Below are 18,534 nucleotides of genomic sequence, written 5' to 3' on the forward strand. Positions count from 1 at the left end.
CTAGAGAAGAGCAAGTCAAGTCGACAATATTTAGTTTGCCCTTATCATGGTTGTCCATAGACTACAACAGGTTAAACAATATGGTAGCCATTGAACCAAAGCCAGGCTACGTGAGTACTCCCTAATGGTGGTTTGATGGTGGCGCTCCCATTGACTCTCCAGCTTGGCACCAGTTGGACACGAAATGCATCAGAACACATTGCACAAGACACGGCCAAGAACTTGAGATCAAACTATTTATTACCTCTGTGTTTGCCAAAATCAGACCATACATTCTCAACGCCTGGCGACGGACTGTGTTCCTCATTCACAACACATAGGACTAACATCTGAAGTTACGATAGAAAACATCGGCAGACATCTCCGATCTCCCGAGGAGTCAAAGTCAAAGACAGTGAGCCGGACAAGAAAAACACACAGGGTGACTGCCGGATATATATATACGCTAGTTGGCACATCGCTTTATTTTTGGAAAACAAACCTTAAGGAGGGCTGATTATTTTTTTTTTCTGATAAGTTCATTCCATCACATTGAAGAGGAACAAGAGATAAAAAAATAATAATAATAAATTTACTTTAAAAAAAAAAAATTAAATAAAAAAATTTGAAAGACAAACTTAGAGACACCTTTTTTTGAAATTGGCCGGATTGATTTGTAACCCATAGAGTAACGGAACATTGCACACGGTGTAACAGAGAGAAAGATAGGAGAGCGGGGGAGCTGGAAATAAACCGGATACAGTGCGAAAGGAACGGCCAAAATGAACCGGATTGGACCGTACTGGAAAACTTGCCATAACAACACCAAGAAACACTTAAAATGTTTAAGCCACACTGTTTGACTGAAACTTTCCTGCTTTTACATGTTCTGCCACACAGAGAGAGAAGAAGGGAGGAGTGAGGTGGAGGAACCCACGTGAGGAGGAGGAGGAGCGGAAGGAGGAGCCGGAAGGGTAGAACAATGGAGTCCGAGAGGAGAGTAACAGGGGGTCCCATGGGTTCAGGCATTTTCTTGGTCCGCCTTGGGCTCTTCACTGGCCGCCTCTTCTTGTTGGGCACTTTCACTAGGTTTAGTTCCTTCTACGTCATCTGGAAAAGAACAAAGAGAGGTTGTGAGTGGTCAACGCCCCGCAATATAGAGATACATTGTATAGGGGGATATAATGTATATAGAGATACATTGTATATGGGGATATAATGTATATGGAGATATAATGTATATGGAGGTATAATGTATATGGGGATATAATGTATATGGAGATATAATGTATATGGGAATATAATGTATATAATGTATATGGAGATATAATATATAATGTATATGGAGATACATTGTATAGGGAGATATAATGTATATGGAGATATAATGTATATGGGGATACAATATATATGGGGATATAATGTATATGAGGATATAATGTATATGGAGATATAATGTATATGGAGATATAATGTATAGATATAATGTATATGGGGATATAATGTACATGGGGATATAATGTATATGGGGATACAATGTATATGGGGATATAATGTATATGGGGATATAATGTATATGGAGATATAATGTATATGGGGATATAATGTATATGGGGATATAATGTATATGGAAATATAATGTATATAATGTATATAGAGTCATAATGTATATGGGAGTATAATGTATATAATGTATAAGGAGATATAATGTATATGGAGATATAATGTATATGGGGATATAATGTATATGGGGAAATAATGTATATGGGGATATAATGTATATGGGGATATAATGTATATGGGGATATAGTGTATATGGAGATATAATGTATATGGAGATATAATGTATATGGGGATATAATGTATATGGGGATATAATGTAGATGGGGATATAGTGTATATGGAGATACAGTGTATGATGAGATCAATGTCATATAATACTAAGCCCAAAGAGTGTACAAATAAATGTATAACTCTACACAATGGATGAGGGTCATCAACCTATAGAATCACTAGTGAGTGGTGATATAGTAGAGGATGTAGCCTAACCATGTACCATGGAGTGGTGACATCTCTAATACAGCCTATCCATTCACTAGAGATCAGTGGTGACATCTCTAATACAGCCTATCCATTCACTAGAGATCAGCGGTGACATCACTGAGAATACAGCCTATCCATCACTAGAGATCAGCGGTGACATCACTGAGAATACAGCCTATCCATCACTAGAGATCAGCGGTGACATCACTGAGAATACAGCCTATCCATCACTAGAGATCAGCGGTGACATCACTGAGAATACAGCCATTGAGGCCTTAGAGGATCTCCTTGTAGAGAACAAAGAGGGCCTCAAAGGCTGTGTAGGCCCCCTAACGAACTTGAAACCCAAGTCACGAGTGACTCCATCTATTTCCCAGTATGGGAATATAGACACTTTTGTAAATCTAGTGACTAAGGAGATAGAAAAGATCAAACCGGCACATAATTTAATACACTCTAATCTCACGAGAGGGAAATGCCTAGCACTAGAAGATTTAAAGTCATACAATGACATCATAATAAAAAGCTCCGATAAAGGAGGCAACGTTGTTATTCTAGACAAAAGTGAGTATATACGTATGACTATGAATCTTTTGGAGGATACTGAGAAATACCGTGTCTTGAGATCAGATCCAATAGTCCCCTTTTTGAATGAACTAAAGTCTCTTCTGACAAGAGCCAAAGAAAATAACCTTATTTTGAGGGATGAATTTGACTTTATATTCAACCCGAGTGCAACGATTGCAACTTTCTACACTTTACCGAAAACCCATAAGGATACACGACCCCTTAGGGGTCGTCCTATAGTCTCTGGGAATGACAACCTTACACAGGGTGCCAGCATTTATGTAGATCAGTTTTTGACATCACATGTTACCTCCCTACCGTCTTTTTATAAAGACACTAAAGACACAGGAACAAAATTATAAGACTTAACTGTTAATGATTTCACCACCTTATTTAGCATAGACGTTAAGATTCTATACACGAATATTAGGCACGAATTGGGTATCAATGTGGCACATAAATTTCTTAGCACCCGTAACATTCACTTTAGGGCACACACTGAGTTTGTAATTGATTCACTCACTTTTGTGTTAACCAACAATTATTTTCTATTCAATGACACATTTTATTTTCAGACACAAGGCACCGCGATGGGGTCCTCTTGTGCACCAAATTATGCTAATCTTTTTCTTGGGTGGTGGGAGAGTGAATTTATTTTTTCTGAATCTCTTGAGTTGTACACTAAACACATTATTTTTTGGGGGAGGTTTATTGATGATAATTTGGTTTTGTGGGATGGGACTAGCACACTATTCACTTCATTTATTGAGTCACTCAATCACAACACGATAGGGATGCACTTCACTTTCGAATCGGGGGGGGGGGGGGGGGGGGGGGGGACAAATTAATTTCCTAGATTTAACTATATCCATTGATGAAGAGAGCAAGATCCAAACAAAGGTTTATAGAAAACCAACCACTACAAATAGTTTACTGCATTGGCAGAGCTGGCACCCTGTGACCTTAAGGAAAAGCATTCCCATAGGTCAATTTCTGAGGGCCAAGCACAACTGTTCGACCCGAGAAACTTTTAGGGAAGAATCAAATGAATTATGTAAGATATTCAGGAATAGAGGTTATCCCCAAACCTACATAAGGAAAGCTCAACAAAGGGCAGAGAGAAGTGACAGAGATTCAATGCTATCTTCAAAGAGGGAAGTGGAACCCTTATCCATCATTAGGTGCATTGGCACCTATGATGGGTATAGTACTAGGATGTATAACATCCTACGTAGATTTTGGCCCATCTTATATGCTGATCCGGATTTGAAACAAGCAGTAGGATCTTAACCACAGATCACATTTAGAAGGGGACAAATTGCAAAGACATTTTGGTTCGGAGTCATCTTTCATCAGGCAATGATAGTCAAGTCAACTCAGCGAGTAAACTAGTCGGCTCTTTTCCATGTGGACATTGCCAATTTTGTCAATGCCTTCCGAAAATTTAAGACTTTACTAACTTTTGGATGGTTGTAACTATGAAATCCGACAATTTATCAACTGTTCCATGAGGAACATTGTCTATATAGCGAAATGTAGTTGCGAAAAACTATATGCTGGTAAAACAACACAGGATTTTAAAAGGAGAATATTGAAACATCTGAGTACTATCCGCACCAACAGTGATACACCACTCGCAAGACATATGAGGACAGTTCATAGTACAAATATGTTTGATATAAAGTTTTGGGGAGTTTGCCAAAAAAGATTGGGCCAACGCAAAGGTAATCTGGACAAACTTCTACTACAAGAAGAGTCCAGATGGATATACAGATTGGGTACAAGGAGTCCAGATGGTTTGAATGAGGGGTTCTCCTTTGGATCTTTCATATATAATTACATTGAGCCGATCTTCGGTATTGTCTAGATCCAAATTTTCTTTTTTCATTTTCAAATAATTTTTTGTGACTATAAATTTTTGATTGTTAAATAAAGGTCCATTTTATTTTTTTCCCGTGCATTACTAATATATTGGACATGGAATATAACACAAATGGAATTGTGCATCTGTTTTAGTGGCATATATTGGAGTGTGTCCTTTTTATGTGGAGGCTGAGAAGGTTTTGAAACATTCAGTCTGCATATTTCTCTAACACTCATTATTAAAAACAATCTAGGGATAAATGAAAACTAGACAATCAGTCATATTTGGGTATATCCTAAAGTGTATCATATAAAAGATGAACATCCATTATTAATTTATATATATTCATAATAACTCTGGCATTTACCTGGAGGACTTTTTGATTGCCACAGAGATTGTTGGATTCACCATCCATTTGTCTCTTTAAATGTACTGTAAGATCAATACTTATGATTGTCTTATATATAGTTTTTAACTATTAAGATACTCACCTGTAACGTCAATTGACTGCCCTAAAAATCCCTGATCAAATGCAAGGATACACACTAATATGGTCACTCGGCTCTAAGTGTCCTGACATGCGCACCGCAACTGCTTTCAGTTTCATTCTTCTAAGTTGGCACGCATGCGCGGCTAGTTCCGGCAACTCTCGCGACGTGCGTACAGGATTTTGGTTGCATTGTAAGTACGGGCACATGCGCGAGGTTACGGAACATCACATGATCATAACAAGAAGTATGTGTTCTCTCTGCGTCCGACATAGGTCATCTTTGGATGCCGGAAATTACGTATTTACGTGATGTCACAGGAATAAGGTCAGTTATTATTGGCTATTCTGCTGGACATACAATCTATATGGAATGTGATTGGCCAATTAACAGTGGGAGGCTCCAGAGGATGTTATAAAAGGAGCCACTTTGGTTTGCACGTGTCAGTATGTCTCATAGCCCCTGAGGACGTGGTTGGTGCCACGAAACATGTAGGGGAGACATAACTTTGGGGTTTTAAAACAGCATATGGTCCCATTCAACACGTACTGCAGACGTGTATATATAAACTGTCACGGATCGGCAGGCTGGAGGTGGATCCTCTGTGTCAGAGAGGGTTTGGCGAGGACCGTGTCGGTGGACCGGTTCTAAGTAGCTACTGGTTTTCACCAGAACCCGCCGCAAAGCGGGATGGTCTTGCAGCGGCGGTAGCAAACAGGTCGTATCCACCGGCAACGGCTCAACCTCTCTGACTGCTGAGATAGGCATGGTACAAGGGATAAGGCAAAAGCAAGGTCGGACGTAGCAGAAGGTCAGGGCAGGCAGCAAGGATCGTAGTCAGGGGCAACGGCAGGAGGTCAGGAACACAGGCTAGGAACACACAAGGGAACGCTTTCACTAGGCACAAGGGCAACAAGATCCGGCAGGGGAGTGCAGGGGCAGTGATCAGATATAGCCAGGGAGCAGGTGGAAACCAATTAAGCTAATTGGGCCAGGCACCAATCATTGGTGCACTGGCCCTTTAAGTCTCAGAGAGCTGGCGCACGCGCGCCCTAGAGAGCGGAGCCGCGCGCGCCAGCACATGACAGCAGGGGACCGGGTCGGGTAAGTGACCTGGGATGCGATTCGCGAGCGGGCGCGTCCCGCTGTGCGAATCGCATCCCCAACGGCCATGACAGTGCAGCGCTCCCGGTCAGCGGGACTGACCGGGGCGCTGCAGGGAGAGAGACGCCGTGAGCGCTCCGGGGAGGAGCGGGGACCCGGAGCGCTCGGCGTAACAGTACCCCCCCCCCCCTTGGGTCTCCCCCTCTTCTTGGAGCCCGAGAACCTGAGGATAAGAGTTTTGTCCAGGACGTAGTCCTCAGGTTCCCAAGATCTCTCCTCTGAGCACTCAAGTACAAAGGGTCCAAGATAACGTGGTCCGAGATTAAAACTGGGGACACGGAAGCCGAAATACTTGGCGGAGAGCCACACAAAAACAGGAGGAGCTCTTCTCTTTTTTCCGGCAAGCTTCTTCACCCGGGATGAGGCCAGCATGAGGAATTTCAGAGTCTTTTTCCAGTTGGTGGCGAAGCCCCGGGAAACCACATCAACAGCGGGCACACAAGAAGGCGTGGGGGTGGGGAGGGAGGGAAGAGGGTCAAGCCCGGCACGGGGCAGGGTGTCAACAGGACGAGAGCCATGAGGAGGAGACACAGCAAAGTCCAGACAGGCCTTGGGGAGGCCAGGTAAAGGGGGAGACACAGAGGCTTGACTGACGGGACTGGGAGCAGACATGAGGCACTTCCTGTGGCAAGAAGCACCCCAGCTCCCGATCTCCCCGGTGGTCCAGACAAGGGCAGAAGATGGGGGTTGGAGCCATGGCAGACCAAGGAGGACTTCAGAGGAGCATTTGGGCAAAACAAAAAGTTCCATGCTGAAGAGCAGGGGTTCTGTGCGGTAACGCACAGTGCAGTGTAGAAATAAATCTTCTTTCTTCCTGCGGCGAGTCCTCTCCTCAGGGGTCAGGCGGGACCGATCCACTTGCATAGCCTCCTCGGCGGGAGGCACAGGGGTGGATTGCAATGGATACTGTAAGAGAGGTGCTCCGGGCGGTGTGGCACATGGCAGGGCCTTCCCAGGCAGGAGACCACGGCAGAGTCTAGAGTCCCCATCAAATTGGTCCGGCAGGGACAAGCAGAGGTTAGGAGCGGCCGGTTGCTGCGGAGGAGTTGCAGGAGCCGGCGGAGGAGATGGTTGTTGCAGCTGTAGCTGTGACTGAAATTGTGACTGAAGCTGCTGTATCTGTGACTGAAGTTGCTGTGTCACGGTGGTCAAGTATGCCAGCTGGTGATTTCGTTGGGTGATCTTTAGGGCTTGCTGGGCGATCACCGTGGAAATGTCGGCAAGACTTGACAGCGGCACCTCAGCGAAATCCATGGCCGGATCTACTGTCACGGATCGGCAGGCTGGAGGTGGATCCTCTGTGTCAGAGAGGGTTTGGCGAGGACCGTGTCGGTGGACCGGTTCTAAGTAGCTACTGGTTTTCACCAGAGCCCGCCGCAAAGCGGGATGGTCTTGCAGCGGCGGTAGCAACCAGGTCGTATCCACCGGCAACGGCTCAACCTCTCTGACTGCTGAGATAGGCATGGTACAAGGGATAAGGCAAAAGCAAGGTCGGACGTAGCAGAAGGTCAGGGCAGGCAGCAAGGATCGTAGTCAGGGGCAATGGCAGGAGGTCAGGAACACAGGCTAGGAACACACAAGGGAACGCTTTCACTAGGCACAAGGGCAACAAGATCCGGCAGGGGAGTGCAGGGGCAGTGATCAGATATAGCAAGGGAGCAGGTGGAAGCCAATTAAGCTAATTGGGCTAGGCACCAATCATTGGTGCACTGGCCCTTTAAGTCTCAGAGAGCTGGCGCACGCGCGCCCTAGAGAGCGGAGCCGCGCGCGCCAGCACATGACAGCAGGGGACCGGGACGGGTAAGTGACCTGGGATGCGATTCGCGAGCGGGCGCGTCCCGCTGTGCGAATCGCATCCCCAACGGCCATGACAGTGCAGCGCTCCCGGTCAGCGGGACTGACCGGGGCGCTGCAGGGAGAGAGACGCCGTGAGCGCTCCAGGGAGGAGCGGGGACCCGGAGCGCTCGGCGTAACAGTACCCCCCCCCTTGGGTCTCCCCCTCTTCTTGGAGCCCGAGAACCTGAGGATAAGAGTTTTGTCCAGGACGTAGTCCTCAGGTTCCCAAGATCTCTCCTCTGAGCACTCAAGTACAAAGGGTCCAAGATAACGTGGTCCGAGATTAAAACTGGGGACACGGAAGCCGAAATACTTGGCGGAGAGCCACACAAAAACAGGAGGAGCTCTTCTCTTTTTTCCGGCAAGCTTCTTCACCCGGGATGAGGCCAGCATGAGGAATTTCAGAGTCTTTTTCCAGTTGGTGGCGAAGCCCCGGGAAACCACATCAACAGCGGGCACACAAGAAGGCGTGGGGGTGGGGAGGGAGGGAAGAGGGTCAAGCCCGGCACGGGGCAGGGTGTCAACAGGACGGGAGCCATGAGGAGGAGACACAGCAAAGTCCAGACAGGCCTTGGGGAGGCCAGGTAAAGGGGGAGACACAGAGGCTTGACTGACGGGACTGGGAGCAGACATGAGGCACTTCTTGTGGCAAGAAGCACCCCAGCTCCCGATCTCCCCGGTGGTCCAGACAAGGGCAGAAGATGGGGGTTGGAGCCATGGCAGACCGAGGAGGACTTCAGAGGAGCATTTGGGCAAAACAAAAAGTTCCATGCTGAAGAGCAGGGGTTCTGTGCGGTAACGCACAGTGCAGTGTAGAAATAAATCTTCTTTCTTCCTGCGGCGAGTCCTCTCCTCAGGGGTCAGGCGGGACCGATCCACTTGCATAGCCTCCTCGGCGGGAGGCACAGGGGTGGATTGCAATGGATACTGTAAGAGAGGTGCTCCGGGCGGTGTGGCACATGGCAGGGCCTTCCCAGGCCGGAGACCACGGCAGAGTCTAGAGTCCCCATCAAATTGGTCCGGCAGGGACAAGCAGAGGTTAGGAGCGGCCGGTTGCTGCGGAGGAGTTGCAGGAGCCGGCGGAGGAGATGGTTGTTGCAGCTGTAGCTGTGACTGAAATTGTGACTGAAGCTGCTGTATCTGTGACTGAAGTTGCTGTGTCACGGTGGTCAAGTATGCCAGCTGGTGATTTCTTTGGGTGATCTTTAGGGCTTGCTGGGCGATCACCGTGGAAATGTCGGCAAGACTTGACAGCGGCACCTCAGCGGAATCCATGGCCGGATCTACTGTCACGGATCGGCAGGCTGGAGGTGGATCCTCTGTGTCAGAGAGGGTTTGGCGAGGACCGTGTCGGTGGACCGGTTCTAAGTAGCTACTGGTTTTCACCAGAGCCCGCCGCAAAGCGGGATGGTCTTGCAGCGGCGGTAGCAACCAGGTCGTATCCACCGGCAACGGCTCAACCTCTCTGACTGCTGAGATAGGCATGGTACAAGGGATAAGGCAAAAGCAAGGTCGGACGTAGCAGAAGGTCAGGGCAGGCAGCAAGGATCGTAGTCAGGGGCAACGGCAGGAGGTCAGGAACACAGGCTAGGAACACACAAGGGAACGCTTTCAATAGGCACAAGGGCAACAAGATCCGGCAGGGGAGTGCAGGGGCAGTGATCAGATATAGCCAGGGAGCAGGTGGAAGCCAATTAAGCTAATTGGGCCAGGCACCAATCATTGGTGCACTGGCCCTTTAAGTCTCAGAGAGCTGGCGCGCGCGCGCCCTAGAGAGCGGAGCCGCGCGCGCCAGCACATGACAGCAGGGGACCGGGACGGGTAAGTGACCTGGGATGCGATTCGCGAGCGGGCGCGTCCCGCTGTGCGAATCGCATCCCCAACGGCCATGACAGTGCAGCGCTCCTGGTCAGCGGGACTGACCGGGGCGCTGCAGGGAGAGAGACGCCGTGAGCGCTCCGGGGAGGAGCGGGGACCCGGAGCGCTCGGCGTAACATAAACAATACTACTCCTGTAGGAGAGTGAGATTTGATTTTTGGGACCGGTGATGGTATTTTAATACACTTCGGACCTTTTCATGAAAAAACAATAAAAGTGATATAATTTTTATAGGAGGGGGAATATAAGTTAAGAGGGGTTTATACCCCGTCACTCCGGTGACTGGGGTTTTGGTGTTAATTATCACTGAGAATACAGCCTATCCATTCACTAGAGATCAGCGGTGACATCACTGAGAATACAGCCTATCCATTCACTAGAGATCAGCAGTGACATCAATGAGAATACAGCCTATCCATTCACTAGACATCAGCAGTGACATCACTGAGCATATAGCCTATCCATTCATTAGAGATCAGCGGTGACATCACTGAGAATACAGCCTATCCATTCACTAGAGATCAGCGATGATATCTCTAATACAGCGTATCCATTGACTAGAGATCAGCGGTGATATCTCTAATACAGCCTATCCATTCACAAGAGATCAGCGGTGACATCACTGAGAATACAGCCTATCCATCACTAGAGATCAGCGGTGACATCACTGAGAATACAGCCTATCCATTCACTAGAGATCAGTGGTGACATCACTAAGAATACAGCCTATCCATCACTAGAGATCAGCGGTGACATCACTGAGAATACAGCCTATCCATTCACTAGAGATCAGCGGTGAGATCAGCGGTGACATTCATTCACTAGAGATCAGCAGTGACATCAATGAGAATACAGCCTATCCATTCATTAGAGATCAGCGGTGACATCACTGAGAATACAGCCTATCCATTCACTAGAGATCAGCGGTGACATCACTGAGAATACAGCCTATCCATTCACTAGAGATCAGCGGTGACATCACTGAGAATACAGTCTATCCATTCACTAGAGATCAGCGGAGACATCACTGAGAATACAGCCTATCCATTCACTAGAGATCAGCAGTGACATCACTGAAAATACAGCCTATCCATTCACTAGAGATCAGCAGTGACATCACTGAGAATTCAGCCTATCCATTCACTAGAGATCAGCGGTGACATCACTGAGAATACAGCCTATCCATCACTAGAGATCAGCGGTGACATCACTGAGAATACAGCCTATTCATTCACTAGAGATCAGCGGTGACATCACTAAAAATACAGCCTATCCATTCACTAAAGATCAGCGGTGACATCACTGAAAATACAGCCTATCCATTCACTAGAGATCAGCGGTGACATCACTAAGAATACAGCCTATCCATCACTAGAGATCAGCGGTGACATCACTGAGAATACAGCCTATTCATTCACTAGAGATCAGCGGTGACATCACTGAGAATACAGCCTATCCATCACTAGAGATCAGCGGTGACATCACTAAAAATACAGCCTATCCATTCACTAAAGATCAGCGGTGACATCACTGAGAATACAGCCTATCCATTCACTAGAGATCAGCGGTGACATCACTGAGAATACAGCCTATCCATCACTAGAGATCAGCGGTGACATCACTGAGAATACAGCCTGTCCATTCACTAGAGATCAGCGGTGACATCACTGAGAATACAGCCTATCCATCACTAGAGATCAGCGGTGACATCACTGAGAATACAGCCTATCCATCACTAGAGATCAGCAGTGACATCACTGAGAATACAGCCTATCCATCACTAGAGATCAGCGGTGACATCACTAAGAATATAGCCTATCCATCACTAGAGATCAGCGGTGACATCACTGAGAATACAGCCTATCCATCACTAGAGATCAGCAGTGATATCACTGAGCATCCAGCCTATCCATCACTAGAGATCAGCGGTGACATCACTGAGAATACAGCCTATCCATCACTAGAGATCAGCGGTGACATCACTGAGAATACAACCTATCCATCACAAGAGATCAGCGGTGACATCACTGAGTATGCAGCCTATCCATCACTAGAGATCAGCGGTGACATCACTGAGAATACAGCCTATCCATCACTAGAGATCAGCAGTGACATCACTGTGAATACAGCCTATCCATCACTAGAGATCAGCGGTGACATCACTGAGAATACAGCATATCCATCACTAGAGATCAGCGGTGACATCACTGAGAATACAGTCTATCCATCACTAGAGATCAGCGGTGACATCACTGAGAATACAGCCTATCCATCACTAGAGATCAGCGGTGACATCACTGAGAATACAGTCTATCCATCACTAGAGATCAGCAGTGACATCACTGAGAATACAACCTATCCATCACTAGAGATCAGCGGTGACATCACTGAGTATACAGCCTATAAAGCCTCATAGTAATGTATCAGTGCAGGAATAGTCTGGGGTCACAATGTAACTATATACAATAATATGAGATCCATGTTCCCTCTTACACCCAGGTGACCCATCCATAGATTTAACTGCGTTAAGTAGGGAAAAAATTGGCGCCGCCATCATACAAACCATCCTGCCCACCACAAAAATCCACAAATAAGATTACAGCGTCTCCAGGGAAGGATTACATAAATCTCATATAATCCGCCTGTAATGTGAACAACACAGAAAAATGACGACAATAAGCAGAACAGATGAGGATTTACCGAGTGGTAATATGGACGGGCAGCGAAACACCGGGGGTAATAATGTGTAATGTATTATATATATGGACAGTCAGGGAATCACCGGGGGTAATAATGTGTAATGTATTATATATATGGACGGGCAGCGAATCACCGGGGGTAATAATGTGTAATATATTATATATGTACAGTCAGCACATCACCGGGGGTTATAATGTGTAATATATTATATAAATACAGTCAGCACATCACCGGGGGTTATAATGTGTAATATATTATATATAGACAGTCAGCACATCACCGGGGGTTATAATGTGTAATATATTATATATGTATAGTCAGCACATCACCGGGGGGTTATAATGTGTAATATATTATATATAGACAGTCAGCACATCACCGGGGGTTATAATGTGTAATATATTATATATGGACGGGCAGCGAATCACCGGGGGGTTATAATGTGTAATGTATTATATATGTACAGTCAGCACATCACCGGGGGTTATAATGTGTAATATATTATATATGGACGGGCAGCGAATCACCGGGGGGTTATAATGTGTAATGTATTATATATGGACAGTCAGCACATCACCGGGGGTTATAATGTGTAATATATTATATATGGACAGTCAGCACATCACCGGGGGTTATAATGTGTAATATATTATATATGGACAGTCAGCACATCACCGGGGGTTATAATGTGTAATATATTATGTATGTACAGTCAGCACATCACCGGGGGTTATAATGTGTAATATATTATATATGGACAGTCAGCACATCACCGGGGGTTATAATGTGTAATATATTATCTATGTACAGTCAGCACATCACCGGGGGTTATAATGTGTAATATATTATCTATGTACAGTCAGCACATCACCAGGGGTTATAATGTGTAGTATATTATCTATGTACAGTCAGCACATCACCGGGGGTTATAATGTGTAATATATTATATATAGACAGTCAGCGCATCACCAGGGGTTATAATGTGTAATATATTATATATGGACGGGCAGCGAATCACCGGGGGGTTATAATGTGTAATGTATTATATATGTACAGTCAGCACATCACCGGGGGTTATAATGTGTAATATATTATATATGGACGGGCAGCGAATCACCGGGGGGTTATAATGTGTAATGTATTATATATGGACAGTCAGCACATCACCGGGGGTTTATAATGTGTAATATATTATATATGGACAGTCAGCACATCACCGGGGGTTTATAATGTGTAATATATTATATATGTACAGTCAGCACATCACCGGGGGTTATAATGTGTAATATATTATATATGGACAGTCAGCACATCACCGGGGGTTATAATGTGTAATATATTATATATGGACAGTCAGCACATCACCGGGGGTTATAATGTGTAATATATTATGTATGTACAGTCAGCACATCACCGGGGGTTATAATGTGTAATATATTATATATGGACAGTCAGCACATCACCGGGGGTTATAATGTGTAATATATTATCTATGTACAGTCAGCACATCACCGGGGGTTATAATGTGTAATATATTATCTATGTACAGTCAGCACATCACCAGGGGTTATAATGTGTAGTATATTATCTATGTACAGTCAGCACATCACCGGGGGTTATAATGTGTAATATATTATATATAGACAGTCAGCACATCACCGGGGGTTATAATGTGTAATATATTATATATGGACAGTCAGCACATCACCGGGGGTTATAATGTGTAATATATTATATATATATATATACAGTCAGTACATCACCGTGGGTTATAATGTGTAATGTATTATATATATGGACGGGCAGCGAATCACCGGGGGGTTATAATGTGTAATATATTATATATGGACAGTCAGCACATCACCGGGGGTTATAATGTGTAATATATTATATATGGACAGTCAGCACATCACCGGGGGTTATAATGTGTAATATATTATATATGTACAGTCAGCACATCACCGGGGGTTATAATGTGTAATATATTATATATGTACAGTCAGCACATCACCGGGGGTTATAATGTGTAATATATTATGTATGTACAGTCAGCACATCACCGGGGGTTATAATGTGTAATATATTATATATAGACAGTCAGCACATCACCGGGGGTTATAATGTGTAATATATTATATATGTACAGTCAGCACATCACCGGGGGTTATAATGTGTAATATATTATATATATATACAGTCAGTACATCACCGGGGGTTATAATGTGTAATGTATTATATATATGGACGGGCAGCGAATCACCGGGGGTTATAATGTGTAATATATTATATATGTACAGTCTGCACATCACTGGGGGTTATAATGTGTAATATATTATATATATACAGTCAGCACATCACCAGGGGTTATATTGTGTAATATATTATATATGGACAGTCAGCACATCACCGGGGGTAATAATGTGTAATATATTATATATGTACAGTCAGCACATCACCGGGGGTTATAATGTATAATATATTATATATATATACAGTCAGCACATCACCGGGGGTTATAATGTGTAATATATTATATATGGACAGTCAGCGAATCACCGGGGGTAATAATGTGTAATATATTATATATGGACAGTCAGCACATCACCGGGGGTTATAATGTGTAATATATTATATATGGACAGTCAGCACATCACCGGGGGTTATAATGTGTAATATATTATATATGGACAGTCAGCACATCACCGGGGGTTATAATGTGTAATATATTATATATGGACAGTCAGCACATCACCGGGGGTTATAATGTGTAATATATTATATATGTACAGTCAGCACATCACCAGGGGTTATAATGTGTAATATATTATATATATACAGTCAGCACATCACCGGGGGTTATAATGTGTAATATATTATATATGGACAGTCAGCGAATCACCGGGGGTTATAATGTGTAATATATTATATATATACAGTCAGCACATCACCGGGGGTTATAATGTGTAATATATTATATATGTACAATCAGCACATCACCGGGGGTTATAATGTGTAATATATTATATATGGACAGTCAGCGAATCACCGGGGGTTATAATGTGTAATATATTATATATGGACAGTCAGCACATCACCGGGGGTTATAATGTATAATATATTATATATATACAGTCAGCACATCACCGGGGGGGTTATGATGTGTAATATATTATATATGGACAGTCAGCACATCACCGGGGGTTATAATGTATAATATATTAAATATGGACAGTCAGCACATCACCGGGGGTTGTAATGTGTAATATATTATATATGGACAGTCAGCACATCACCGGGGGTTATAATGTGTAATATATTATATATGGACAGTCAGCGAATCACCGGGGGTAATAATGTGTAATATATTATATATGGACAGTCAGCACATCACCGGGGGTTATAATGTGTAATATATTATATATGTACAGTCAGCACATCACCGGGGGTTATAATGTGTAATATATTATATATGTACAGTCAGCACATCACCGGGGGTTATAATATGTAATATATTATATATGGACAGTCAGCACATCACCGGGGGTTATAATGTGTAATATATTATATATATACACTCAGCACATCACCGGGGGTTATAATGTGTAATATATTATATATGGACAGTCAGCGAATCACCGGGGGTAATAATGTGTAATATATTATATATGTACAGTCAGCACATCACCGGGGGTTATAATGTGTAATATATTATATATGTACAGTCAGCACATCACCGGGGGTTATAATGTGTAATATATTATATATGTACAGTCAGTACATCACCGGGGGTTATAATGTGTAATATATTATATATGGACAGTCAGCACATCACCGGGGGTTATAATGTGTAATATAATATATATGGACAGTCAGCACATCACCGGGGGTTATAATGTGTAATATATTATATATATACAGTCAGCACATCACCGGGGGTTATAATGTGTAATATATTATATATGGACAGTCAGCACATCACCGGGGGTTTTAATGTGTAATATATTATATATATACAGTCAGCACATCACCGGGGGTTATAATGTGTAATATGTTATATAAATACAGTGAGCACATCACCGGGGGGTTATAATGTGTAATATATTATATATGGACAGTCAGCACATCACCGGGGGGTTATAATGTGTAATATATTACATATGTACAGTCAGCACATCACTAGGGGTTATAATGTGTAATATATAATATATATACAGTCAGCACATCACTGGGGGTTATAGTGTGTAATATATTATATATGTACAGTCAGCACATCATCGGGGGTTATAATGTGTAATATATTATATATGTACAGTCAGCACATCAACGGGGGGTTATAATGTGTAATATATTATATATGTACAGTCAGCACATCACCGGGGGTTATAATGTGTAATATATTATGTATGTACAGTCAGCACATCACCGGGGTTTATAATGTGTAATATATTATATATAGACAGTCAGCACATCACCGGGGTTTATAATGTGTAATATATTATATATGTACAGTCAGCACATCACCGGGGGTTATAATGTGTAATATATTATATATGTACAGTCAGCACATCAACGGGGGGTTATAATGTGTAATATATTATATATGTACAGTCAGCACATCACCGGGGGTTATAATGTGTAATATATTATATATGTACAGTCAGTACATCACCGGGGGTTATAATGTGTAATATATTATATATATACAGTCAGCACATCACCGGGGGTTATAATGTGTAATATATTATATATATACAGTCAGCACATCACCGGGGGTTTATAATGTGTAATATATTATATATGGACAGTCAGCACATCACCGGGGGTTATAATGTGTAATATATTATATATGGACAGTCAGCACATCACCAGGGGTTATAATGTGTAATATATTATATATATACAGTCAGCACATCACCGGGGGTTATAATGTGTAATATATTATATATGTACAGTCAGCACATCACCGGGGGTTATAATGTGTAATATATTATATATGGACAGTCAGCGAATCACCGGGGGTTATAATGTGTAATATATTATATATGGACAGTCAGCACATCACCGGGGGTTATAACGTATAATATATTATATATATACAGTCAGCACATCACCGGGGGGGTTATGATGTGTAATATATTATATATGGACAGTCAGCACATCACCGGGGGTTATAATGTGTAATATATTATATATGGACAGTCAGCACATCACCGGGGGTTATAATGTATAATATATTAAATATGGACAGTCAGCACATCACCGAGGGGTTATAATGTGTAATATATTATATATATATACAGTCAGCACATCACCGGGGGTTGTAATGTGTAATATATTATATATGGACAGTCAGCACATCACCGGGGGTTATAATGTATAATATATTAAATATGGACAGTCAGCACATCACCGGGGGTTATAATGTATAATATATTAAATATGGACAGTCAGCACATCACCGAGGGGTTATAATGTGTAATATATTATATATATATACAGTCAGCACATCACCGGGGGTTGTAATGTGTAATATATTATATATGGACAGTCAGCACATCACCGGGGGTTATAATGTGTAATATATTATATATGGACAGTCAGCACATCACCGGGGGTTATAATGTATAATATATTAAATATGGACAGTCAGCACATCACCGGGGGTTGTAATGTGTAATATATTATATATGGACAGTCAGCACATCACCGGGGGGTTATAATGTGTAATATATTATATATGTACAGTCAGTACATCACCGGGGGTTATAATGTGTAATATATTATATATGGACAGTCAGCACATCACCGGGGGTTATAATGTGTAATATATTATATATGGACAGTCAGCACATCACCGGGGGTTATAATGTGTAATATATTATATATGGACAGTCAGCGAATCACCGGGGGTAATAATGTGTAATATATTATATATGGACAGTCAGCACATCACCGGGGGTTATAATGTGTAATATATTATATATGTACAGTCAGCACATCACCGGGGGTTATAAT

General features: G+C 43.2%; 1 protein-coding gene across 1 annotated transcript in view; it reads right to left on the reverse strand.

Moving 5' to 3' along the window:
- Positions 1-219: 219 nt before the first annotated feature.
- The window catches only part of GAP43 (growth associated protein 43), a 95,745-nt gene continuing 77,430 nt past the window's right edge, over positions 220-18,534 (reverse strand). The window contains exon 3 of the mRNA XM_056559917.1: positions 220-1,089. Within this exon, the coding sequence (XP_056415892.1) occupies positions 1,001-1,089 (89 nt within the window). The 3' untranslated portion in view covers positions 220-1,000. The remainder of the gene's footprint in view (positions 1,090-18,534) is intronic.

Source organism: Hyla sarda, chromosome 2 (genome assembly GCF_029499605.1).
Source record: "Hyla sarda isolate aHylSar1 chromosome 2, aHylSar1.hap1, whole genome shotgun sequence".
Taxonomy (NCBI): domain Eukaryota; kingdom Metazoa; phylum Chordata; class Amphibia; order Anura; family Hylidae; genus Hyla; species Hyla sarda.